Raw genomic sequence first — 26576 nt, 5'->3', positions numbered from 1 at the left:
GTAAAAAATGAAGTTTTGCAGAAAGACTTAGAGTCTAAAAGTATTTAAAAATGAAACTTCTGCGCAGCTTTCTAACTTGAGGCTAAGGTGAAAAAAGCTAGATTCAGGGAGAGGACATCTAAGCTGAGTGAAATATTTAGGATGTTGATTTGGCTGCTTTAACAGTGATCAAAATAATAGTGGTATAAATGAGATGAAAGGTTTATTTCTCTTACCAAAAATCTGGATTGAAGGCAGTCCAGGAGGATAAGTGTGCTCTGTCAGGTTGAAAAAGAAGCCCAGGTACCCTCTATCTTGTTGCTCCCACAGGTATTGTCCTTGTCTGTATGATCAAAGTTGTCTCATCCCCTTAACATCCACATTCCAAACCAAAGAGAGAAGAAAGAGGAAGTGAGAACACAGTCTTACTTTAAGGACAAAATCTCTGAATTGCACCCATCACTCTGTTCACATCCCATTTCCCCGAACATCCTCAGATGGCCTATCCTAGTTGCAAGGGAGGCTGGGCAATATAGTCTCTAGGTGGGCAATTCTGTGACAGGCAAAACTCAGGGGAGTATGGTACTAAAAGAAATCAGGAAAGACTATAAACTGAAGAAAAATTAGCAGTGTCTGCACACATTGTTAGATAAGCAGAAAAGCCCAAATCTAAGTAAGCTTGAGTAGGATACAGAGAGTTTGAAAGCTGATCTGTGTTCAGATTGCACAGGTGGGGTGTGGGGAGCAAGAGAATACAAAAGGAAAGCCTAGAGGGTGAATCTGTATATTTTATGTGATTGACATTGTACTAGATCAGGACACACTGAAGTCCATGACTTTGGCCATAAGTGTGTCTTTGATTCAGAAGTCAGCAAACTTTTTTTGTGAAGGGACAAATAAAAAATATTTTAGGTTTCATGGGCCATGCAATCTCTGTCAAATCTCGTCAACTCTGCCACTGGAGCATAAAACCAGCCTAAACACTATGTATGCAAATAGTCATAGTTATTTTCCAATAAATGTTATTTATAAAAATTGGCAGTGGGCCAGATTTGACCTGCGGGCCACATTTTGCTGATCCCTGCTTTAGTGTATTGCTTTAAAAGTACAGTTATGGGAACTTAGCATCTGGGCCCATCAAATATAATCCTTCCATCCACCATTTACTTATCAATTTATGTAACTGAGTGCATTCTATGCTAGACTTTGGGATACAAAAGGAAGTGAGACATAATGTCTGGAAAAAGGGAGGTTCTTATCTAAGAAGGAGATGCACAAGGAAGTAATTTCAACACGCCATGGTAATTTCTACAACAGATATACGGGTCAGATTCTGTAGGAACAGAAGGGTAAGAGTGCCAAAGTTTGCCTGAGTTCTGGGAAGTCTTCTTGGAGGAAAGGTTTATGTGGAGGCCTGGATGAATAGAATTCACCCTGGCTGACCAAAGAGGAGGGGGAATTTAAGGGGAAGAAACAGCATGTGCATCAAAATAGGAGAGTTGGGCATGTTTGGAGCAGCCCAAGTGTTCAAGGAGCAGAGAGGTAAAGGCTTAGGAGTTCAGATTGTAAAGGTCATTTAAAAGTCATTCTAAAGAATTTTGTTTTTTCTTGTAGGTAATGGGGTGCCATTGAGAAAAAACTGAACTCTGCAGTGACAGTGTCAGATCTGAGTGTTAGAGAGATCCCTCCTGCAGGAGCGTGTGCCATGGATGGGAGGGGAGGAAGACTAGAGCAGGGAAGCTAGTGAGGGTTGTCATGTGTTTAGGTGGTGGGGGTGGGGAGGGGCTGAAATTAGGGACCAGTTGGGCAGGGAAAGGAAAGAATGAACTCAAGAGATTTTTAGGAGTTTGAAGTGATATGAACTGTTGATTTATTAAAAGCAAATTGTGTAGGGAGAAGGAAGAATCAGGCATGACACCCAGGATACTGCCTTGAATAATCAAATGGATGGTGGCACATACTAAGACACAGTAGAGCCTGGTGTGGTGGCTCATGCCTGTAATCCTAGCACTTTGGGAAGCCAAAGCAGGAGGATTGCTTGAGGCCAGGAGTTTGAGACCAGCCTGGGCAATAGCAAGACCCCATCTCTACCAAAAAAAAAAAAAAAAAAAAGACACAGTAGAGGATATAGAAGGACTAGGTTTTGGGAACTGGATATGCAATTGATATGCTTGTGGAAAATCCAGATGGAGTCTTCCATGCAGTTGTCACTTAGTTGGGAGATAGTCTGGACTAGAACTACAGAACTAATCAACTAAGATGCATCAATGTGGAGTAGGGGAGCATAATTACTTCCTGAGCACATACAGAAGTCTAGGAAAATTCAAAATATGGATGTGATGTATAAAATAAAACCAAACTCTACCTATGCTAATAATAGATTTTAAATTTTGCATTGAAATTCCTTATACCCAATGCAAAAAATGAGGAAGTTGCTTGAGTCACAGTGTCTATAGGATAAACATCAGTTGTTTGGGGGACGGACACTAGTCGGTCCTGGTACTGAGAGTTTCCAATGGGATGTTGTGAGAAACTTCTCCAACAATATCCTCATAAAAAATAAAATGAGCTTCACTGGACTCTTCTTTGGCTCTCAAAAGGGTCAAAGGAAAGCGAGTTGTACTAGAGCAGTTTTATATGGGTTCATTCTCAATTCATTCATCATTTTCATAAAGTGTCTAGGTCAATAACCCTTCCAGGTGTTGTGACTCAGAACTGAACCAGGTGGAACCTATATGACATTCTGGTTCATGGAGTTGGCACTTATCAAGAAAACAATGGCCTTGTAGACTGTTGTCTTGAAGAAGACAATTTGCTTCTCTTATTTACGCACTTTGCTTAACTTTATTCCTTTATACAGAATTTAAGTGGCTTCTCTGAAGAAGGTCAACATTATAGGGCAGGTGTTTTCAAAGTTGCTAAGTTTAAGCCAGAAAAAGCTTTTCTTGTTTAAAATGTTACAAATAGATCAACAGAATACTGCTGCTATGAGCCATTATCTGGAACGTAGGAATGGACTTGTACTAAATCATTATTATCCAGTACTTTTTCCTATCTCTGAAGAAAAGGTTAGCTGAGTAAACTTAGAGGCTGAAATGGAAGAGGAGCAGATTATCTAAATTATAACATATGTTAGTCATTTTCCTCTCCAAAAAGAGCATCTCTCAACAGTATATTTCATCATCTTGGCTATCTGGGTTTCCTTCTTGACATCTAAGCAGAATCAGATCCCTTCTGTGCACTGGGAGAATATCCTTTGTGCACTGCAGTAATCTGAATTTATTTGTAATTATCCTTCAACCTTTTATGATTGGAAAATGTTGGGAATTGAGCTGGTGAAGGGAACAAAGTATTGGAAGGATATGTACAAAAAAGTTGTGCTAAGGGTGAGGCATACAGATGTAACAAAGAGATTTTCTCCACTTGCATCTAGCTTAGGTTCCTAACATCTTTCCTCATAAAATTTTGATTGTATTTTACTAAAAAATTCTAAATTTATATCTGGGATTATTTTAAAGTCTTTTTTGGTAAACTACAATACACAAAAAGAAAAATGACCTAAGCATAAATGCATAGCATTATAAATTGTTATGAGCAAACACTCAGGTAACCATCATATAGACCAAGAAATAAGATTTTGGCAGAATTCTAGAAACATCTCCCACATACCCACATGGCTCTTGCCATTACCAGCTCCTCCATACCTTGGTAATCACGACCCTCACTTTTGTGATAGTCACTATGCATCCCTAAATGTTGACTTTTGGAACTTTCTATAAATGGAACCATTTAATATACATTCTTTTGTGTCTGGTTTCTTTTACTCAATGTTAGGTTTTTATAATTAATCCATAGTGGTGTATGCTATGATTCATTCATTTTCATTGTCTGAATAAACCAATTACTTATCCATTTTATTATTGATGGACATTTGAGTAGTTTCCAGTTTGGAGCTTTTCCCCCAACCCCATTTCTTGAATCACTCCTGTTGCTCTTCTTTGGTAATATATTTTCCAAAATAAAATAGGTTTTGAAAGAGGAGATGAGGAGCGTTTACCTACTGACAGCTGTTACAAACTTTTTTGGGGAAAATCGTCTTCTATGAACTCATTTGACCAAACTTTTGATCATATGTGATACATAAAAAGATGCCATGCAAATGGTGAAACACTAACATGTTGAGTATTAGTTGTTACACAATTTTTATACTTTTACAACTAGGTTAATCAGTTAGCTAACTTTATTGAATGTGTACAATGTCAGGCACTGTGTGCTGATCCTCCCAAAGCTCTGCAAAGTAGGCAATTATCCCCATTTTACAGATGAGAAACTGAGGCACAGAGGTGGCGTCCCTTACCTGCAATCACACAGCTGTTAAATATTGCATTTAGAATTCAACTTAGATGATCAGGTTCCACAATCATGCTCTCAATTAGTGCACTAAGTACCTTAATTAAGAACAAATGTGGGGAGAAAAGGTAGAACTTAACATTTCTGATTAGGGTATGTTTGCAAGATCATATGATACTTCATTCTGATTTTTAAAAAACCTCACATCTATACAGCCACAATGACCTGTTTCATGGCAGAAGAAGGATTTGTAGGTGGGTTCCCATGCAGCTTGTTAGGTCTCTTCATTTTTTTCTTCCACTGGACTGGGTCCCACACATTTAAAGGGACTCACAAATCCCACCTCATCGCGTACACACACAGGAGCAGATCCCAAAATCTATAGCCATGACTCCTCACCACAGGTGGAGAAGGTCAGCTTGGAATTGGTCACAGCCCACGGTCAGGCAGTCTGGGCCACAGGCTATAAGGTAAACAGCAATGAGGCATTTCATTCCATACAAAATCTGCAATGCCTTCCATGGGACCTTCCTGCTCAGCAGCACTCGATAAACGTCTGGTGAATAAGCTACAAGAAAAAACTGTGAAACTGGCTTGACTGGTTTTATGATACTGAATCCTTTTGCTGTTACAGAGAATCATTATACTGTCATTCTAAGCAAAGCTCTGATTTCCATGCTTTCTTCCGCTTTGGAAACGTGTTATTCTTTGGGACCTGCTGTGGGCACACTCATAAGCAGTGCTGTGCATGATGCTTCCTGGCGTAGTGTTTGCAGTTGTATAGACACAGCCATGAACGTGTGGCATTGTCTTCTTGCCTCCAAAAGCAAAGGCAGTCAATTAAAATCCTGAGTCATTTATAAATCTTGTATTTTTCTGCAGTTGAATATCTTGTTCAGAAGAGTTCTATTAATATGATTTATCACAATAAGCAGCATGGTTCCTGCAATAATTGATTTATCTTTTTCTCCACAGAAAATTTTCCCTGTATCTCTGTTCTGCACCAACTTTTATTTTTCTTTTCACCCTCTAGATCTTTGTTGATGTTGGTAATTTCTACGGGGACTAGATTTTTTATACCATCTGCATCTTAAATCATTCCTTTTCTCATTTTCTAAGTGCTGACTATAATCATCCCTTACATTTACTGAAATTAGCATGGATTTTGAATGATAAATCAAAAAAGAAGAGAGGGCTTTTCTTTTTCAAAGAAGAGGCTTTGCTATTCTTTGTAGATGAAACAGTTGACATTTTGTTAAGAGATTTTTATCTGAGTTTAATTCCCTCTTTTTAATGTATTCTTAACAGTTATAAATGAAATGGTGTGTCCTAAATGAAAGTGTATCTATGGTAGCATAGTTATATCCAGTCTTTAAAATGGATCATTTCATTTCATACATGCTATAGAATCTTGAATTTCACCTTTACTCATCTCAATTTTCTCTGCTAAAAACGACTCTGTTGCTCCAAATTCCTACCTCAATGGATTGGATATATCAAATTGTAGCAGTAATTGTTCATAAGTACATATTTTATAACATGTACTAATAGAGTAATAAAATATATTGCAATAACAATATGCTCTGCCTGATAGAATTTCATCAAGAGACTCCATTAACACGTTCAGCTGGTATCAGCTTTTGAAAGGGCCTTGCATTGTGGCGACAGGGAATACTCAGTATAAGCGAGTGGAGAAAATGGGATTCTAACAGGAGTTTCTAGGAAGGCTGGGTAGAATGAAAGAATACAGAACATGAATGCGTGCTGAGGAGGCATCTTTGACATTCACTGCACTGCGCCTGCACCTTCCACCCTCACAGTCCGGCAGCTGCCCTCACGCCTGAAGGAAGCTGCTGTCCTAAGGTCACCAACAGGCTCCTATCCCTAGTGGCCTTACCTTACTCTATCCTGTTTTCCTCTTGCAGGCATTAGCCCTTCCTTCTTCCTATTTTCCTCTCTCCTACCTCTCAGAATGCTCACTCCCACTCCTGTACGGCTCCACCCTGTGCGCCCGCCCGTCCTCCAGGTCCTGTCCCCTCACTGCTCTCCTCCCCTGGGTGCCCCACTCCTGGCATTTCGTCACCACCCCCAGGGCTGGCCTCTCTCCTGAGCTGTGGCACCCACGTCAATGCCTTGGAAATGCGGGGACCTCCAACTCAACTCGTCCCAAACCAGACAAGTTTCCCTGTCCCCCTAATCAGCTCTTCTCCCGAGGGCCATTTTCCCTGTGCTTCTCAGTCTGGTCCCCTGGGGTCCACTTGGTCTCTTCAATGACACACATCCACCCACCTGAGTTATTGATTCTGACACCAGATCTTTTGCTTTTGTCCCCTGTATTCTATCCCCAAGTTCAGTCCTCCTCATTTCTGCTCCTGGAATGTTGGGGTAGACCCCTGAAGTGTGTCCCCCTGATTCTCTCCTTTTTTTTCTCCCTCTGACTCATCTTGCTCAGGATTGGAAATCAGTCCTCCTAGCATGTTCTCAGGCCAAGCTCCTTCTAAAAACAACTCTGGTGACTCCCTATTATCTGCCAATTAAAGCCTATTAAAATTTCTCCATGACCAAGCCGTGATTTCTTCCTAGACTTATTTCCCACTACTTGTGTATATACTCTCTGTACTTCAGCCAAACCTGAGTGCTTGTAAACATAACAGTTGATGAATATTATTCTCACTAACTCTCAGATATTACAAATACGTGAACATATAAATGACTAAAAAGCATTAAGAACAACCCCTTAACAGAGCCCATCTCACCAGGGCACACTTAATCATAAACTTATAATTTTGGGAAAAAATGTAAATTATTTTTATTCTTTTCTTGTTTTAATTCTGCAGGTTGTCATAAGAAGGATGCCAAATTCTAAAATGACTTTTCTTTTTGTATGTATTCTTTTCTCCTGAAAAGAACCCAATGGCTTGAACCTTAACACCTGACTTTCTCTTTCTAAAATTAAAAGCTGTTTAACTTACGTGGACGATACATACATTCTTTTGATCGTAACTCCTTATCTGGCTTCGTGTGTTTCCTGACTAGCATTTCCCTCGTCAAGGTCACAACCCATTTGCCATACCTCTCAGCGTTTTCAGCTCTCCGGCCAGTCAGGAAAGGGAGCCACATTCTACACCTACTCTCTGCCATCCGCCCCCGCCAGCCCCAGCCTCTCCCTCCCTGCTCGATCTCAGATGTGCTTCAGACTTCCTGAAATGTGGGGCTTTACATGCTGATCTTTGCTTTCTTACATAAATGCACAGTGTGACACATAACTTAATATTACTGAATTTAATTAAGTAATATATTTACAACAATATATATTTTTCTCTTATATGGAAAGCTAAACTTCTGAAATACCACTGACTTTCACCATCTTTTTTTTTTTTTTTGAGACAGAGTCTCACTTTGTTGCCCGGGCTAGAGTGAGTGCCGTGGCATCAGCCTAGCTCACAGCAACCTCAGACTCCTGGGCTTAAGCGATCCTACTGCCTCAGCCTCCACTACAGGCATGAGCCACCATGCCCGGCTAATTTTTTTTTTTTTGTATATATATTTTTAGTTGGCTAGATAATTTCTTTCTATTTTTTTTGGTAGAGATGGGGTCTCACTCTTGCTCAGGCTGGTCTCGAACTCCTGACCTCGAGCGATCCACCCCCCTCGGCCTCCCAGAGCTAGGATTACAGGCGTGAGCCACCGCGCCCGGCCAATCTTTTTTTTTTTTTTTTTTTTGAGACAGAGTCTCACTTTGTTGCCCGGGCTAGAGTGAGTGCCGTGGCGCCAGCCTAGCTCACAGCAACCTCAGACTCAACCTCAGACTCCTGGGCTTAAGCCATCCTACTGCCTCAGCCCCCTGAGTAGCTGGGACTACAGGCCTGCGCCACCATGCCTGGCTAATTTTTTCTATATATACTTTTAGTTGTCTAGATAATTTATTTCTATTTTTAGTAGAGACGGGGTCTCGCTCAGGCTGGTCTCGAACTCCTGACCTCGAGCGATCCACCCGCCTCGGCCTCCCAGAGTGCTAGGATTACAGGCGTGAGCCACCGCGCCCAGCCAGACTTTCACCATCTTGTCAAGTCATTTGGATTGTCTTTTTGGACGATCGAATGTCCTTCATTACATCATTTTTAAAGTGGGAAATTTCTGTCTCTAGGATTCTCCATTTAATACAGGCTGCCCTCACGTCTACCGTCTCCCATGTGCTGGGAGGATGCTGGGGAACTCACACCCTGTAGCATCTGAGTGTTTGGCTCTGTTGCAATTGGGTAATTGGCTCTGAACCCTGCATCTAAGCTGTGGTTTTCAATAGCTACAGGGATTCCCTCTACTTCTGACCTGCCGGAGTCTATTGTGTAATTGGCACAGTATGATAGCTCCAATATGGAGAAAAATGAGTGACAATTCTCTAGAGGCAGACCAAGGGATTGATTTCCAACATAGGGATTGATTACATTTCAGGCAACTGACTGTAACTTAGGGGGAAAGCAGAGTCAATGAGGCTGATATAATGGTTTCCTCTACAAGCACTGATGCAATTAGCAACTCATTTTAATTGAAAAGGTGCAGGAACTCTTAGACATATTCCTATGGCTTTCATCACAAAATAGGGACTGGTAGCAAAATCCAAGACAGAATTCATCTTGGTGGAATTGTAATGCATATTTAATAATACCAATTCTAGGGAAAAGAAATCAAAGGCAAAACTATAGTGATAGAAAGCAGATCAGTGATTTTCATGGGCCAGAGTTTGGGGGAGATTGACTACAAAAGGACATGGGAAATTTTGAGGTAATGGAAACATTCTATATCATGATTGCAGTGCTGGTTAGGCAACTGTATGCATTTGTCAAGATTCATTAAACTTTGAGTGCATTTATTGCATATAAATTACACATCAATAAAATTGTTTAAAAAAGAAAAACTCTGAGTGGCCACACAGAATCAAAAATTGAAGTAATTTAAGTTCTGTTTCTTGTCTTTACATTCATGATACAATCATTGTTCATTTTAATCTGTCATTTAAATTGCAAGAATATGTAGTACCACAGTGGCTGGAGACATGTGAACTGATACTGTGTGTGCTGGAAGCCAACCATTTAGCAGGGAGTTCTCTGAACTACTTTCTATGTGGGATAAAATGGTTATTAAAGGAAAAAAACAAAAATGTGCTACTTTGAAGCTTATATTCTATTTTAAACTCAACAGTAACCTCAGCAATTGTTTAGAACCTAGTTCAATAAAAGATTTGGGGGGGGGATGAGTATTTTATCACTGATATTGTTTAGAATTGCTGGCTGATGGTGGTAATAAAAATGTAGACCAACTTTCAGTCAGCTTTATTATTGTTTTAAAATTCTTTACAGACACTGTACCTTCTATAGCCTGCATCTGGAGTGAACTTTTCCCCTCATCTGTCTTGGACATACTACTGTTACTCCTAACCAATAGTTGTGGTTTCCTGGGACCCTAGAATGATATCACGAAGTCAGAGACCAGTATGACCTATAGAATCTTTGAAAACTTCATTATTATTCAACAAGTATTACTGATTGCCTACTGCAGACCAGGAGTTGTCCTAGGTGCTAGCAATTTCAGGTAAAATGCTTACTGATCTCCAGGACTTTAAGTTCTGATGATGTCTGTTGACGCTGTGAGAGCAAGCAATATAGTCTCCAACAGGTCAAAGTATTAGACTTTCCTGAACGTTGTAGGTTGTCCTCTCTTCCCCTTTGATCACCTTTCTCAGTGTCCTTCCAGGTGAGCACCTTTCTTCCGGTGTCATAACCAATTGCATTCGTTATAAGTTTCAAATGAGGAGCTCAAGGGGGGACCAAAAAATGGGACCTTCTGTACCACCTTAGGTCTATTTGTCCTTCTTATGGACCTGTGACATTCACCTGTCAAACAGCTCTTAGAAGTCTCTCTCAGAAACAAGGTTCTTCTGACACTTTTGATGCAGGGATGTAGCTCAGAATTATAAATGGCCTTTTTGATATTCTGTATCACTAGCTAAGGCTTACACAGCAAATATCTATGCCCAAGAACAACAAAAACTGTCTAAGGTACAAGTGCACACAAGCAATTCAGAGGGATAAAAGGCCCATCATGGAAACAATGGGAAGGTTAGTAAAGGCTAAATGAGGTCTACCACAAACCTCTGTCCCTTAAGGGGGCTACCCTATAGCTTTGCCCCAGGTCCATTTAATTTTTTTCTTCTTTTAATCCTACCTAATAAGTCCTTATTTAGAACTGTGAAGCTAGAGTATGTGAGGCAGGGCCCAAATTTGCAGAGGTCAAGGAGCTTCTTTATGATTAAGTGAATGACCACAGCAAGGCCAATATCAGCTTCCCCAAGACTTCCCATCAGACTAGTGGGCCAACCACGACCCTTGTCCCTCCTAAATAAAATTCAGATAGGATTTCAGAACTCATATTGGGGTTTTTCAGAATCCCATGACAACTTTTATATCTTACATGATAATGGTTGCAAAGAGAAGATAATTATAATCATCAACGATTTTTTCCTCGCAATAATGCAGCATCTTCCTTTCATATCAATGTTAGTACTTCCTTTGTTAAGCAATTTTATATCCCATCTCAACCGGTTCCTTTCATAGGCATGACAAAGTCATTGGATGATTTGAATGGGGTGAAGCATTTAAAAAAATAGATGAGAAAGAGGCATTTTTTATTTTGACTTTACATGCACACTGGTGATTAATTTTTAACACACAGAAAAATCACTGATGAAAATAACTATTAAATATGACTAATATAATACTATGCTGTCTACAGAATGATCTGACTATTTTCTCTTTTGCTTATTTGTATAGTTTTATATGCTTTGCTTAAAACCTTTGAGGCCACAGAAAGGTAAGACTTGAGATCAGTTGTTTGGGCTATTTCATGTTCTGCTAAGGGTGTTTTTTCAGCTGCTAGGAAAAGATGTGTGTATGAATTCTCTTATCCATGTCAAGGCCAATTATAGCTGTGTAAAATCAATCCAGCTGTGGAAGAATGATAAATGCAAGTTTCAGGGTGACACAAAGTGATCAAGTCAGGTGAGAATCAGAAGCTTTTGGGCCAAGTTGAATGCCATCGATGGATGGAGAAGACAGGAAGGAAATGTACAGTGTTGCTGAAATAACATGGCTCTGTAGCCCTCTGTCATCCATGTTAATTCCATGTTAGTTTCTATATTTTCAATATGTACAGTGTGGGTGGCTTTCAGGTAATGGTCACCCAGTGACAGTGGACCTGGAAACTTCTGGTCACATGTCCCCTTTCACTATTTTTGGAATTCTCTAGGAGGTTCTAATTCAAAGGAAGCTTTTACTCTGAAAGCTTTAAAGTCATTTTACTCTACAGATTATATGTGGAAATGCTTGCTTACTCTCTACTTCATTGCTCCAAAATCTCTCAACTTGTTCTTGCTGGAAAAATTTATGTGAATAGGAGAGAGATTATATTAATATTTAGGTCTGAGGTTTATGTTAGAAATTTTTCTTTTACTCACTGCCATTCAACAAATATGTACTAAGTACCCACTAGATTGCTCACTAGATACATGGATGCTAGATGCCAGGATACATGAAACTGCATGTTTCAGAAAATGTTGCCAACTCTCAGTTCCTGAGAGTTCAGCACCCTGTACTTTGGACCTTTGGTAGAACCACAGACAGAGAGTAGTGCTGAAGGACATTTTCTTGTCATAGCTGAAGATTTCCGGGGAATGGTTCTTTGAGAAGCTACCTTGGTTGAGGCTCTCTTGATTGAATCTCTAAGTACAACAGCATAAGACAAGGCTTCCTGTTGAGTAATATAACCTAGGGGAAAGAAATGAGAGAAACTTCAAAGTCTACAATTTTACAAAACAAATAAGCAAACAAAACTGCAAATATTTAGTTATGTGTACAGAATTTCTTCTGCTCTGTGGTTAACATGCCCAAATTATACTATCTTTGAGAACAGGAGTGTATTTTTTCTCTTTTGCTTTTCTTATTCTGTAAGTTAATAAATACTTAGTCATTGATTAACATGTCAAATCATTTGGAAAGGGACATGAGCCATGAAGAATCTTTGCATGAACTACTTATTTTTGATATCAAAACTTTCTTCAAATCAAAAAGATACATTTGATATCTCTCAGTGTATCTCAAAGTGTAGTCTATAGACCACATACCAGAGAATCATCAGGCTGAGGCCACACGCTTTAAAAAATCTTACTTAGGCATAGTTATATGGTTTTATTTCTGGGTTCACTATTCTGTTCCATTGGTCTTGGTCTCTACTTTTATACCAGTATCATGCTGTTTTGTTACTATAGTCTTCCAGTAAGTATAATTTGAAGTCAGATAATGTGATACCTCCAAATGTGTTTTTTTTTTGCTTAAGATTGCTTTGGCTATTTGGGCTCTTTTTTGGTTCTAAATGAAGCTTTGGATTATTTTTTCTAGATGTGTGAAGTAATATGTTGGTATTTTGATGGGAATTGCATTGCTTTGGGCAGTATAGACATTTTAATGATGTTGATTCTACCAATCCATGAGCATGGGATGTTTTTCTATTTGTTTGTGTCATCTACAAATTCTTTCATTGGTGTTTTGTAGTTTTCCTTGTGGAGATCTTTCAACTCCTTGGCTAAGTATATTCCTAAGTATTTTATTTTCTTTCTAGCTATTGTCAATGGTATTGAGTCTTTGATTTGACTCCCAGCTTGACTTTTATTAATGTATAGAAATGCTACTGATTTGTGTGTATTGATTTTGTAACCTGAGACTTTGATGAATTTATTTATCAATTCTAGGAGTCTTTGGTGGAGTCTTTAGGGTTTTCTAGATACAAGGTCATATCATTGGCAAACAGGGATAGTCTGACCTCCTCTTTCCCAATTTGGATTCCTTTTATTTCTTTCTCTTGCCTGATTTATCTGGCTAGGACTTCTAGTACTATGTTGAATAGATGTGGTGACAATGGGCACACTTGTCTTGTTCCAGTTGTTAGGGGGATTGCTTTCAACTTTTTTCTATTCAGTATGATGTTGACTGTGGGTTTTTCATATATGGCTTTTGTAATTTTTAAGTATGTTCCTTCTACACCTAGTTTGTGGAGGATTTTTATCATGAAAGGGTGCTGGATTTTATCGAATGTTTTTTCTGCATCTATTGAAATGAACATATGGTCTTTGGTTTTATATAGTAAGTCACATTTATTGATATGTATATGTTGAACTATCTTTGCCTCACTGGGATGAAGCCCACTTGATTATGGTAAATTATCTTTTGATGCACTTTTGAATTCGGTTTGCTAGTACTTTGAGGATTTTTGCATCTATTGTGGCTTCATAAAAAGAGTTAGGGAGGATTCCATACTTCTCAGTATTATGGAATAATTTTTGTAGGATAAGTACCATTTCTTCTTTGTAGGTCTGGTAAAAATTTGGCTGTGAATCTGTCTGGTCTAGGACTTTTTTTTTTGTTTGGAGATTTTTATTACTGCTTCAATCTTGTTGCTTATTACTGGTCTATTCAGGATTTCTATTTCTTCTTGACTCAGGAGGTTGTGTGTTTCCAGGAATTTATCCATTTCCTCTAGGTTTTCTAGTCTGTGTGCATAGAGGTTTTTGTAGTATTCACAGATGATATTTTGTATTTCTGTGGTATCAGTTATAATGTCTCCTTCAATTGATCTTCAACAAATCAGAAAAAAACATACATTGGGGTAAGGACCCTCTATTCAACAAATAGTGCTGGGGAAATTGGATAACCACATGCAGAAGAATGAACCAGGACCCCTATCTCTTGCCATATATAAAAATTAATTCAAGATTCGTTAAAGAATTAAGTGTAAGGCATGAAACCATAAAAATTCTAGAAGAAAATGTAGGGAAAACTCTTCTAGACATAGGCCTCAGCAAAGAATTTATGACAAAGACCCCAAAGGCAAATACAATAACAACAAAAATAAGTAAATGAGACTTAATTAAATTAAAACTTCCTGCATAGCAAAGGAAATACTCAACAGAGTACACAGGCAACCTAAAGAATGAGAGAAAATATTCACAAACTATACATTCAACAACGGACTAATATCCAGAATCTATAAAGAGCTCAAAGAAATAAGCAAGAAAAAAAATCAAAAAGTGGGCAAAAGACATGAACAGAATCTTTTCAAAAGAAGACAGACAAATGGCCAATGAACATATGAAAAAATGTTCAACATTACTAATCATCAGGGAAATGCAAATTAAAACCTCAATGAGATACCACCTTACCCCTGTCAGACTGGCCATTATTAAAAAGTCAAAAAACAACAGATGCTGGTGTGATGCAGAGAAAAAGGAATGCTTATACATTGTTGGCAAGACTGCAAACTGGTATAATCCCTATGGAAAAACAGTATGGAGATTTCTCTAAGAGCTTACAGTAAGTAGACCTACCATTCTATCCAGCAGTCCCACTACTGGGTATTTACCCAAATCATTTTATCAAAAAGCCACCGGCACTTGAATGTTTATTGCAGTACAATTCACAATTACAGAGATATGGAATCAACCTAAGTACCCATCAATTCATGAGTGGATGAATAAAATGTGAGATATGTATATATAGTTGAATAGTACTCCACGATGTGTATATATATATATATATATATATATATATATATACACACACACACACACACACACACACACACACACTGGTGTGTGTGTGTGTATTCCTGTATTTACACAAAAGAAAGACATGATTTTTGCAAATGATTTAATAAAAGCAACATAAACAGTAATTATGCACACACTTCAACTATAAAAAGGAATGAAATAATGTCTTTCACAGCAACTTGGATGGAACTGGAGACCACTATCCCAAGCGAAGTATTTCAGGAATGGAAAAACAAACACCACATCTTCTCACTAATATGTGGGAGCTAAACGATGGGTACACATGGGTACAAAGAGATATAAAAGACATTGGAAACTAAGAAGGGGGGGTTAAAAACTCACCTATTGCGTACACTCTCTTGGTGACAGGCATACTGAAAGTCCTGACTTCAGCATTATATAGTGTACCCATGTAACAAAAATATTTGTACCCCCTTAATATTTTAAAATTTTTTAAAAAATGATTATTTAAAGTGGATTTGTGACTCTATTTAAAGACCTTCTGAATCAGAAACTCAGAGGGTTAGGCCTGGAAATCTGCATTTTAATAAGGTAATAGGTAGCTTTTATGTGCACTAAACATTGCCTACCTCTGTTTCTGGATTCATTGGCTTCTATGCAAGTTTGCTCTAAAACCAAAGCTACTAGATGCTGCTTCCGTAACACTTCAGACAATCATGTGGCCCAGACTGAATCCTGGCTCCTCCATTTACTAGTTGCATGACCTGGTCAAGTTATTTAACTTGTTCATGTTTCAATTTTCTCCTCTGTAAACTGTAGGTTATAAAAACAGCTACCACCTAGAAGTGTTTGAGTTTTAAATAAGACAATATATGCAAAGTTCTTAGAACAGTGCCTGCCTCATAGGAAGCCCTTGATAAAAGATAATTACTGTTGATGTTGCTTTTATTAAATCATTTGCAAAAATCATGTCTTCCTTTTGTGCAAACACAAGAACATCAGTATAAAGTAGATGTGCTAATGCCAAGTGAGTGGATTTTTTTTTTTCTAAAAAGCACTCTATTAGAGTTAGGAGAAGAGTGAAATGGAGGGGGGGCAGCAACTGAAAGCTTTTCCTGCAAGAAAAGAGACTTGACAACAATTATGCCATTCAGTAGGTTGGCGCTTATAATCTGTGAAGGTCTTTCACAACCATTATTTCATTTGTGCTTCATAAAATCCGAAGAGGTTGATAGAAGAGGAGAGACAGCAAGTGATGGGGATGAAAATGCATGATCTTTGGAGGTGATAGCTCTGACTTGAAATCCTAACTAACGTTTACAATCTGTGATCTTCATCAAGTTATGTAACCTGCCTGAGCTTCCATTTTCCACAACCGTAAAGTGGAGAGAAAATGAGACATTATATATAAAGCTCTTAGCACAAGGCCTGGAACTTGATAAATGCTCAATAAATAAAACTATTATTGTGACTAAGCCAAGCCTCTGAGTGCACACAAATGGCAAAGGCTGAGCTGTGGTTGGAGCCTAGGCTGGCCTTCTAAAGCCAGAGCCATTGATCTACTTGATTAAGTTCCTGCAAATCTCAGGGAGTTGTTAACATTTTATAACAATCCATACTCAGATTTCTTTAAACCCTCTTAATTTACCTATAAAACCTTGCTTTCTATTGTCAGGGATAACTACTTTGAAACTTGGCTAACCAACTATGTTGATAAAATAGCACACTGACAGAGGCCACTGTACTTGAATTATTTATCTGAAAACTTGACCTCAAGCTGCAGCGCGCAAGCTCCTTCCTGAGGTGCCTGGTTCAGGTCAGTTAGTTAAACTCACCGAGCAGCTGCTGGTGCCAAAGGCTATGAATATGGCGGGTCTGCAGGGCCTCCCACTGGGGCCTGGAGTTGTAAATCCTCATGATGCTGTAAAAGTAACGCTGTTGCCCTCGGGTTAGGTCCTGTCAGAGCAGAGCAGGTGATTTTAGTTCTACAGGATTAAAAAGTGTGATGTATTCCCAGCTAACTTTCATGGAGTTAAGATGCCTCTGTTGCTAAACATATATATTTTCAACGCACAATAATTGGAAAATGAATGGGTAATGTCCTCTTTAGTTTGCTTAAACAGTCTTCCACTGGCCTGTATGGTGATGAAAATGTGTAAGTAAAAGATTCTAGGGAAGTAGGTCATGGTATTGGACTGAGGGAGGTCTAAGGATTTCCAAGATCCTGTAATTTTATGGATCCTTATTGAAGAGAGTAGGTGGTGATAATCTACACAGGGCTGAAGTATGCCAGGTCTCTGGGTGGATAGAAGAGAACTTCCCACTGAATGTTCTCAGTGCTCAGGGGAGATGGATAGATGCATAGATGGGTAAAGTGGTAAGGGCTCATTGTATTATTAATAAAAAGGTGCTATGAAAACAGAGAAGATAAATAAACTGCCCATAGCAGTCAAGGAAGGCCTTCTAATTGAGATTGAACACCACACCTGAGTCTTAAGGATGAAGCGTTCCCTGAGGGAACTAGAATATTGGTTCTCAAAGGGCATGGGGAACACCTGGAGACCTGTTAGAAATGCAAGTTCTCAGGCCCCACCCAGACCTATAGAATCAGAAACTCTATGGGGTGGGGCCAGCACTCTGTTTTAACAAGCCATGCGGGTGATTCCAATATATGCACATTAAAATTTGAGAACCATTGTACGAAAAGGAAAACAAAGGCTAGTTAAAGACAGAGGGAGAAACCGGTACAAAATCTCTTATGGGCATGAAATATCTGGACATGGTTTGGGACTGGACTTTTTTTTTTTTTTTTTTGCTTCAAAAAACCTAGTTTTTGATTTCAAAAGGTCTGTAGAGTTAGAGGAAGATGATAAAAGCCTTTTACACTATGTTAAGAGTTTAAGGATTAACTTTTATATGAGGAGCCATCAAAGGTCTTTATGCAAGGCAATGATTCTCAACACGGATGATTTTGACCCCCAAGGGACATTTGGCAGTGTCTGTAAAATTTTTGACCAGCCCAATTGGTGGGAAGGGGAAGAGGTGCTATTGGCATTCAGTGAGCAGAGGCCTGGGATGCTGCCGAACACTCTGCAATGCACAGGACAGCTTTCCACTCCGTTGGGACAAGTTGTCCAACTCAAAGCACCATACTCTAAATTGACCAGATTTACATTTTTAAAAAATCACTCTGGCCCTGCTGTAGAGAACAGGCTTGAGGAAAGAGAACACTGGTAGGTGGACCATTTAGAAGGCTACTGTCACAGAGGAAAGGAAAAACAAGAAGGGCCAGGACTTCAATTACTACTATATACCTAATATATCTTAAGTGCTTATTCTGTGCTGTGCTGAGCATTTTGCATGCATCATCTGTTAAGTTACAACAATCCTATGAGACAGTCAATTTATTGTGTTTGTTTTACAGATAGGGAAACTGAGATAGTGGCATCAACATTCCAGAAAAATCAAGATAAAATAAGTTTACCCTAGGCCAACAAATTCAAAATAATAACAGAATTTTCAAAACTAGTTGGTAACCATGTAATAAAAACTCAAATTAAGATAATAATATGTGAAAATAGGGGAAGGTGACTTTTATCTGTTAGAAAGTTTGTGGAAATCCATGAGTTAGATTTTTATTTTTAGGTTTAGAGACCTTAAACTTAATATGAAAAATATATCTAGAGTGAAAATAGCAAAGCCACGTACCTCACAATTTAAGATACCATTTCAGCTTCAGTTTCTCAATTAGAGATTTTGGAGGATAATATATTTGAAGAAGACAATGAATTCCATTCCTGAATAACTAATGAAGCCTTTTCAAAAGATTGAGAACAAGATAATATGAAAATTGCAAGCTAATTTCAAGAGCAAAGCTCCAAAGTTCAACGGGAATTTCTATTATGTAACATAAAATCTTAAAAGTTATGGTTTTATTTTACAAAGAAAAAAAATGCCTAGTTCTTTTCCCTAGTAAAACTCTAGATTTCCTAAATGAGAAGTTGTAGGTAACATTACTAATATTCTTACCCTGTAGTCTACCCTTTCTTGAAGGGTTGGAAGAGAACTGAAATTTTTACAAAGAGTATTTATGAGAATGACTTTAACTAAATTTGACAGTGCCTCTCCAACAGGGAGCCACCATTGTGTGGTCAACTAGTGAGTTCATCCTCACTGGTAGTGGATCAGTCATGAAGAGGTGACTGTCCCCCAGAGCTCCTGAAATGGGACGCATGCAGGAGGAGTAGATCATCCAAGTGCTCTTTCATTCACTCATGCGGGACTTCAGCACGCAGCCAGGGCTTATTGTGGGTCACACTCCCTAATGCTGAATAAACAAAGACAGTAGCAAAAGTCCTCAAGCCTTGAAGGAAAGACAGACAAGCTCCCTCTATCTGTCAATAAATAAAATGCTGTACCTTCAGTAAGGAACTGTCAGAGGCAGATGGAGGGACTCGAATGCAAGGAATTTGTGGAACATTCCGAAGCTTTTGTTGTTTTTTCCAGTTTTCTCCCATTCTTTATCTTGTACCTCCAAGGAACAACAAAGCATAGCATAAAATTTCGCTTTGCTCAACCAATTTTGGGGAGGTACTTAAGTAAATAAGTAAGCAAGTAAGTAAATAAATAAAAATAAATAAATGTATTTGTTCCAAGGGATAAGAATATTGTCTCACATGTTTCCAAGTAATTGGACCTCACCAGATTCTGCACCTTTTTCCATTCTTATACCTTATTTATAAAAATAATTATTAATTATTTATGGAATTAAAAAATAATTCAGAGCCCTGTCTTCCTGATTAACTCTGTGCTTAGAATGGGTGGGTTGTAGAGCCATACTATTTCTACAAGAGTTGTTTGGTTTTTTTCTTTGTTTTCTTTTTTCTTTTTCTTTCTTTTTTTGAAACAGAGTCTCGCTCTATTGCCCAGGCTGGAGTGCAATTGCTTGATCACAACTCACTGCAACCTCCAGCTCCTGAGCTCAAGTGATCATCCTGGCTCAACTTCCCAAGGAGCTAGGATTACAGATGTGCACCACCGTGTTCAGCTAATTTAATTTTCTGTAGAAACCAGGTCTTGCTATGTTGCCCAGGCTGGTCTTGAACTCCTGGCCTCAAGTGATCTTCCCTCTTCAGCCTCCCAATTACAGGCATGAGCCACCACACCTGGTTCCAACAGTTATTTCTTAATAATTTTAAATATTTATTATCTTATCTGATTGTAAAAGTAATATCTATTACTTTGGAAAATTTTAAAAATTAAAGAAGAAAATAAGATCTCAAATCCAAAAATGCAAAAATCAGAAATCCAAACTACTCCAAAATCTGGAACTTTTTAAGCAGCAACATGTCAAAGGAAATGCTCATTGGAGCCATTTGGATATGAGATTTTCCAATTTGGGATGCTCAACTGCTAAGGATAATACAAATATTAAAAAAAAAAAAATCCCACATTTGAAACACTTCCAGTTCCAAGCATTTTGAATAAAAGATACTCAGCCTGCATCTAACTATTTATAACTATTGTTGACATTTGATTGATTTCTTTTTATTTATTTATTTTTTCTGTGTACATTGTGTGTGATTTTAGAAAAGGGAGATCGTGATATATATGTGTGTTGTGCACTTTCCCAGATCATTAAATATTCCTTAAAAATATGATTTTTAGTGGCAGTGTAGTATACCTTTACATCATTCTCCATTTCTTCCACATTTAGATCTACAGTTTTATAGCATTGTACCATAAAATAAACTATTAAACTTGTCATGTTTCTACTTGCCTGACAAAGACACAGAATGAAGGAGTCACACTTGCTGTGATTAAGTCTCCTTTCCTGGTGATTTAGGATTTAGAGTCTGAAGTGTGTATAATAATAAGAGTTTAACAATCCAGGAAGAACAGACATATGGGAATAGGTTGCCAAGGCACAGAGTGGAAACCCCGAGTACTTTCCCGTCTGCTTACTTCTTTGCCTTGTGAACAGCTGAATGATAGGAAGTAAGAACACAACAAATCAAACATAGTAACAGATCCTATAAACAGATCAGATTACTATCCATACCTGTACCACATGCTAACTGAAGAAAAGAAACTATAATAGAGGCTGCGTGGCCTTTAGAACGGGACAGACTTGAGTTTGTTACCTTCTGTTAGCCTCAGTTCCCTTATCTTTATGATGGCAATTACAATGCCTGCCTCATTGGGTTGTTTGATCCACTGAGCTCACACACACATGCTCAGACACCTGCTTAAGACATATTTTAATATGTGTGAAGACTCTGGCTGAGTTCACACATCTAAGGCTCAGATCGTCCAGAGGAAAAATTTATTAGGAAAACAGAAGTCAGCGTGTCTGTGTGTACTGTTTCCTCTATATAAACTTATAAATTAAACTATAAATATTTTATTTAATACTGCTTTCTTTCAATGTACACTCCAGAAACCATACCAGGCAAGATATACTCTTTTAATATTCTCTGTAATTGAAGCCTGTGCTCTATCCTGTACTCAAATCATCTCCTTATCTCTCCTCCCATTTTCCAGCTCTGTAGAGCAGAGAATAAATATTCTTCAAAGCCAGAAAGATTTCCTCTCTCCTCAAATAGCATAAGGAAATGACTGATGATGTTCTTTCTGGTGGCAGCAATTCATGTATGCTTTTCTTGGGCTATTGCTGAAGAAATCCATCTTACCTATTCAAGTGGTCTATACCTGATAAAGTTTGATTAAAACATTTAGGGTATTCAGGCAGGAAAAAAATATATACAACATAACATATCAGAAACAAAGAGACAGATTTGCTTAAAAGGAACTTACCCTGTATTGTACTTCCTCCCTTTTAAGAAGCTGGCATTCAAATTCAATGCAGTTTTCTTGCAAGGGCTCTTCGTTCCTGTGGTCGTGGCAGTGGAAACTCAGTCTGTTGATAAGCTGATATCTAAGCAACACTATGTGACAAAACAAAGAGGTGGAGGAATTTGGCTGCGTGCCTTTTTCCCTGCTACTGGATAACATTCAACTGCACAGTTTAATATTTTTCTTTCAAATTTTGTCTAATCAGATGTCTAACTAATTAGATAACTAATCAAGTGTCACCTATCTGTGTTTTATGCAGACATGGGGAGGAATGTGCATGGAGATGGATGCTGAGTATTAAAGGTTAAGAAATCCATCAGGGCAAGAGGCCATTATATGGATATTTCCCAGATTCGGAGTGAGTGGTCCCCTTCCTCCTTGCTTCCTCTTTGTTCCCCACAGGGTGGGGAACCTGCTGCCTTAAGGCCACATATGGCCTTCTAGGTCCTTTTCCAAATTTCACAGAAGAAATCCTTCTATTTTGATTTATACATTTTTGTTTGTCTTTTATATTTTTATTTTACTTTCTAAATGAACATATTTAAAATACCAAAGAACAAAATAAGTTTCCACGAAATAATCCTTCCAGATTGACTGGCACAATTAGAACATTAGTAAGCCATAAGGGCTAAATTGACAGCTGCTATGCTCATGATTTAGTTCTAACTTCCTCCACCTGACTGGCACCACTACCACACAAGACTAGTTGGCAAGAATTGATGGGAACTCAGTACACCAGTCTGTTACCAGCTTTTGATAACAGTGCACTTGTCTTTCTGTTTGAAGTGGAATTTGTGAATAGTTACATAGCTCAACAGTATTTTTAATTCTTTCTGCTTAATAGCCCATCATGTCAAAGGAGACCAAGAGAACGCTGAAGTAAGAAAACAGATTTTTTAATGATAATTGGGAATTGCAATATCGTCTTGTTTCTGCTAAAGATAAGATGATTTGCTTGCTTTGTGATACTGCAATATCAACATTAAAGAAATTCAATGCTCATCAGCATTGTAACACTCATAAGAACCACAAATATTTTAAATTTGAGGGAGATGCATGAAATGTTGTACTGCAGAAATTAAAAGATGAAAAGCAAAAGCACAAATAATTCTTTCAAGCAGCAGTAAGACTTGGAAATGATGCCACTGAAGCAACTTATAAAGTAGCTTATATACTCAGGGGAAAAAGGGAAAGCCATTCAGTGATATAGAAATCGTGAAAGAATGCGTTATCCAAGTTGTAGGATGCTCAGACCCCAATAACGTTTCAAAATACAAACAACTGCCTCTTTCAAGGAGAACCATAACTCATCGGCAGCATGAATTAGCCTTCAACTTAAGAGAACAATTTCATGCTATACTTCAAAAGGAAAATATATATTATTCAATTGCTTTGGATGAATCAACTGACACTACTGATTTGGCGCAGGTTTTATACTTCATTCAGGTCATAACAGAAGATTTTCTTTGCTATGAAGAGTTATTCTCCTTGGGCAGTCTTGTGAACAGAACAGGGGGAATAGATATCTTCAGCAACTTTCAAGATAAATGTCATGAAGTTGGGCTAAATTTGGTAAATTCAGTGAGGGTGTGTACAAATGGTGCACCATCCATGACAGGAAAACAGGAAGAGTTTACTGTATAGATAAAAAAGTATTAACAGATCCAGATGCTCTCATTTCCTTTTTTTTTCCTCTTTTTAAAAATTTATTTATTTATCTTTATATCAACATATTATGGGAGTACAAATGTTTAGATTACATATATTGCCTTTGCCGAACCCGAGTCAGAGATTCAAGAGTGTCCATTCCTCCAGGCAGCGTGCACTGCACCCATTAGGTGTGAATATACCCATCCTCTCTCCTCCCCACCCCACCTGCCTGACACCTGATGAATGTTATTCCTTTTCATTGTATCTTGCATCAGCAAAGTCTCTGTGCTAAAGCTACTACTTTATTAATCCACTCATTGTCAGTATCCTAACATGCTAAAGTTCAATGATGAGATAGTCAGTGTGGATTTGCCATATCATTCTAAAGAGTGTTGGCTATGCAGGGACAGGTGTTAGCCAAAATTTTATCCCTATGAGAACAGATAATTAAATTTTATGAAGAATAGAATCAGCAATGTGATTTCATTGACTTTAAGAATCATGACATCACACTCCAAATTAGCATTTCAGCCTCACCTAGTTGATATCACCTTTTTCATTTTGAGGAAGGGTAAGATATTCTCTGTATTTAATCTTAGTTTGAGGCTAAGTATGATAGTAATGAACCTATGGCATAAGACTATTGTACACACCGACCTCATCCTTTCCTCTGTGATAGCATTATTACTACTGACTTGATTTCTTTCTTTAGAATCCTCCTTCCAAATGCCAGCTTATCTACAAAGATGAGTTCTCAGAGAAAATGAAAGAAGAAACACAAAAGAAAACCACAAATTCAAAATTCTTAGGAGACTAAGGGGAAAATAAGAGGGAGATAAGTAAGAGTGATGAATAGAATCATAAATGCCTTATACTAAAAAGGAAGGGCTCAACAAACACAAAAGGCTTGCAATTTTTTTCTGATAATGTGAACACAGACCTTCTGGGACATAAACATGGCACAAACAAGTGTCTGCAAATGCCAGCAAATACCATGGAAACTTTCACTGGATCTGAGAGGTTGAATAGATTCTCTACCAAAAGGTAACAGTTGTATGCAGACAATTGACATTGTCAATTGAGTCTTCTTTGAATGTTTTTCCAGGACATGATGAAATGCATTCTAGGGCATACCACATGGAAGGTTAGGTTATTCAAGGATTGGCAATTACACTAAACTACAATCACACCTAAAGCTGGAGGACAAAAGGGAACATGATTTTATTCATAGCCCATGGACACCATGACATGGAGAAGCTTCCTTTGGAATAACACTGCCCGAGCAGTGCCTCAGGTACCTCATCAGACGCCCTTGCTTCTGTGCTCTTGCCAAAACTGTTAATATTACTGTCACCACTCTTGCTGTCCCTGCTGTTCCACTGCTGGCTTTACCACATGTGCAAGCAGAAGGCATAAAAACATAGCTTCTTTCCTCCAACTTTCAATTGTCCTGCCTCCCATTGCATGCCAGCTTGCAAAGGATTCTGGGAAATGTGTTTTGCAGTCTTCCTGTTACTGTGGTAAAGAGAAGGATATGGAAGGGTGGGGAACCTGCAGCCACATGTGGCCTTCTGGATCCTTGAGTGTGGCCTTTTGACTGAATCCAAATTTTACAGAACAAATACTTTTAATAAAGAGATTTTTTTTTCTGTGAAGTTTGGATTCTATTGAGGAGACACACTTGGGGATCTGGAGGGCCACATGTGGCCTTGAGGCTGCAGGTTCCCCACCCCTTCAAGACAGGAGGTTGAGGGACTTAGACATAGTCAGTGTTTGCTAAATAGTACTGAAAGTTGTCATTTTATAAGAAAAGAGAAAATAAATGCCTGACTATATAATGTCAAAGAATGAGATATAGATTTCTAGCCATAACATAAGATTTAAGAATGAGGAAACAATGTAGATCCTCAGTTTTGACCAAAAAATGAGTTTTCTTGAAGTCTAGTCGAACATTTCAAAAGAAATTAAATTAAAACTGACCACAAAAAATTGAATAGAGACACCCATAATCTAATTACTATAGCGAATACAATGTTCTTTTCTTTTTTTTTCTTTTTTTTTTTTATTCCTGTTTTCACCTTGCATGGAATACAATGTTAACTATTAGTAGAAGAGATGCATATTGTTTCACTCTTAAAACATTGGTACAGCAATGAGACACAATGCTGAAGACATTGGTATATCTGCATACCAGTGTTTAGAAGGTGGGTGATAAAGTGTTTTCATGGAATAGTTGGGTAAATGGGACCTCATGGGTGATACAAAGAGAAGAAGAAGAACTCATGACTGGAATCCAAGATGAAGTTAAACCTTAATTCATAGAAACCAGTCTGTTAGAACAAGAGGCACTGGTCACAAAAATAAGGAAAATTAGAATCTCAGTTTGTACTATAAGAACCTCTTTTAGTGAGTGAAAACTATTTTGGACACTTAGAAGAAGTGATTATCAGCAAAGGAAAAGCTGAATATGGTCAGATATGTGCTAAGGACTTAGGAAAAACATATTTTAAACTCAGGAAAAAGTCTATAATGGAATATAACTTGAGAAGGGACTGTCTAGAGATTTAATTTCAATCCTATAATTTCAAATACACTCTATGGTAGAAAGAGGTAAGATATAAAAAAAAAAAGCTAGAGTAGGAGCACTAGGAATTCTCAAACAATTCTAGACTCAAGGTCATTTTAAAAAATTGTAAGAATTTACAAAAAAGTATTTTTCACTAGGGAGTAGCAATGGTTCTCTAAAAACAGATCCTGTGGCACAGCTATTAAGTGGTAGAGCCAGGACTCAAATTCATTGTTGTCTGAAATCTATGATTTCTCCCCTTGGTCTCTGGAACAAAGAGGGAATTCAAGCAACATACACCCTGCTATAATAGAAAATTATCCCTTTCATCCAGTCATTACCTACAGACAAAATTTATGCATCTTAATTCTTTCTGTCCTTGGGGTATATTCCATTCCCACCTAGAGTACTGCTTAGTTGAATAAGGGGAGGCTTCAGTTTCACAAAGACGTATGGTCTTGATTCTGGAGCAGGGTATTAATCTCATTATGCCAAGTCATTGACCTTCTAATAAAGCTCCTGAAAAGTCTTCATGCAAATGGGCATACAGTGGGCCAGTTG

At 38.1% G+C, this 26576-nt stretch overlaps 1 protein-coding gene across 1 annotated transcript; it reads right to left on the bottom strand.

Annotated features, from left to right (window-relative positions):
• Positions 1-10994: 10994 nt before the first annotated feature.
• FAM216B (family with sequence similarity 216 member B) lies at positions 10995-21852 on the bottom strand. Its single transcript, XM_045567160.1, is given in 5 exon segments — positions 10995-12008; positions 12010-12149; positions 16780-16900; positions 19363-19475; positions 21761-21852. Coding segments are annotated over 4 exon segments (405 nt in total). The 5' UTR covers positions 19462-19475; positions 21761-21852; the 3' UTR covers positions 10995-11963.
• Positions 21853-26576: the final 4724 nt, after the last annotated feature.

The sequence above is a fragment of the Lemur catta genome, chromosome 13, assembly GCF_020740605.2.
Source record: "Lemur catta isolate mLemCat1 chromosome 13, mLemCat1.pri, whole genome shotgun sequence".
In the NCBI taxonomy this organism is placed as follows: domain Eukaryota; kingdom Metazoa; phylum Chordata; class Mammalia; order Primates; family Lemuridae; genus Lemur; species Lemur catta.
The sequence above is the reverse complement of the archived record's forward strand: the minus strand, read 5'-3'. Positions and strand labels throughout refer to the sequence as shown.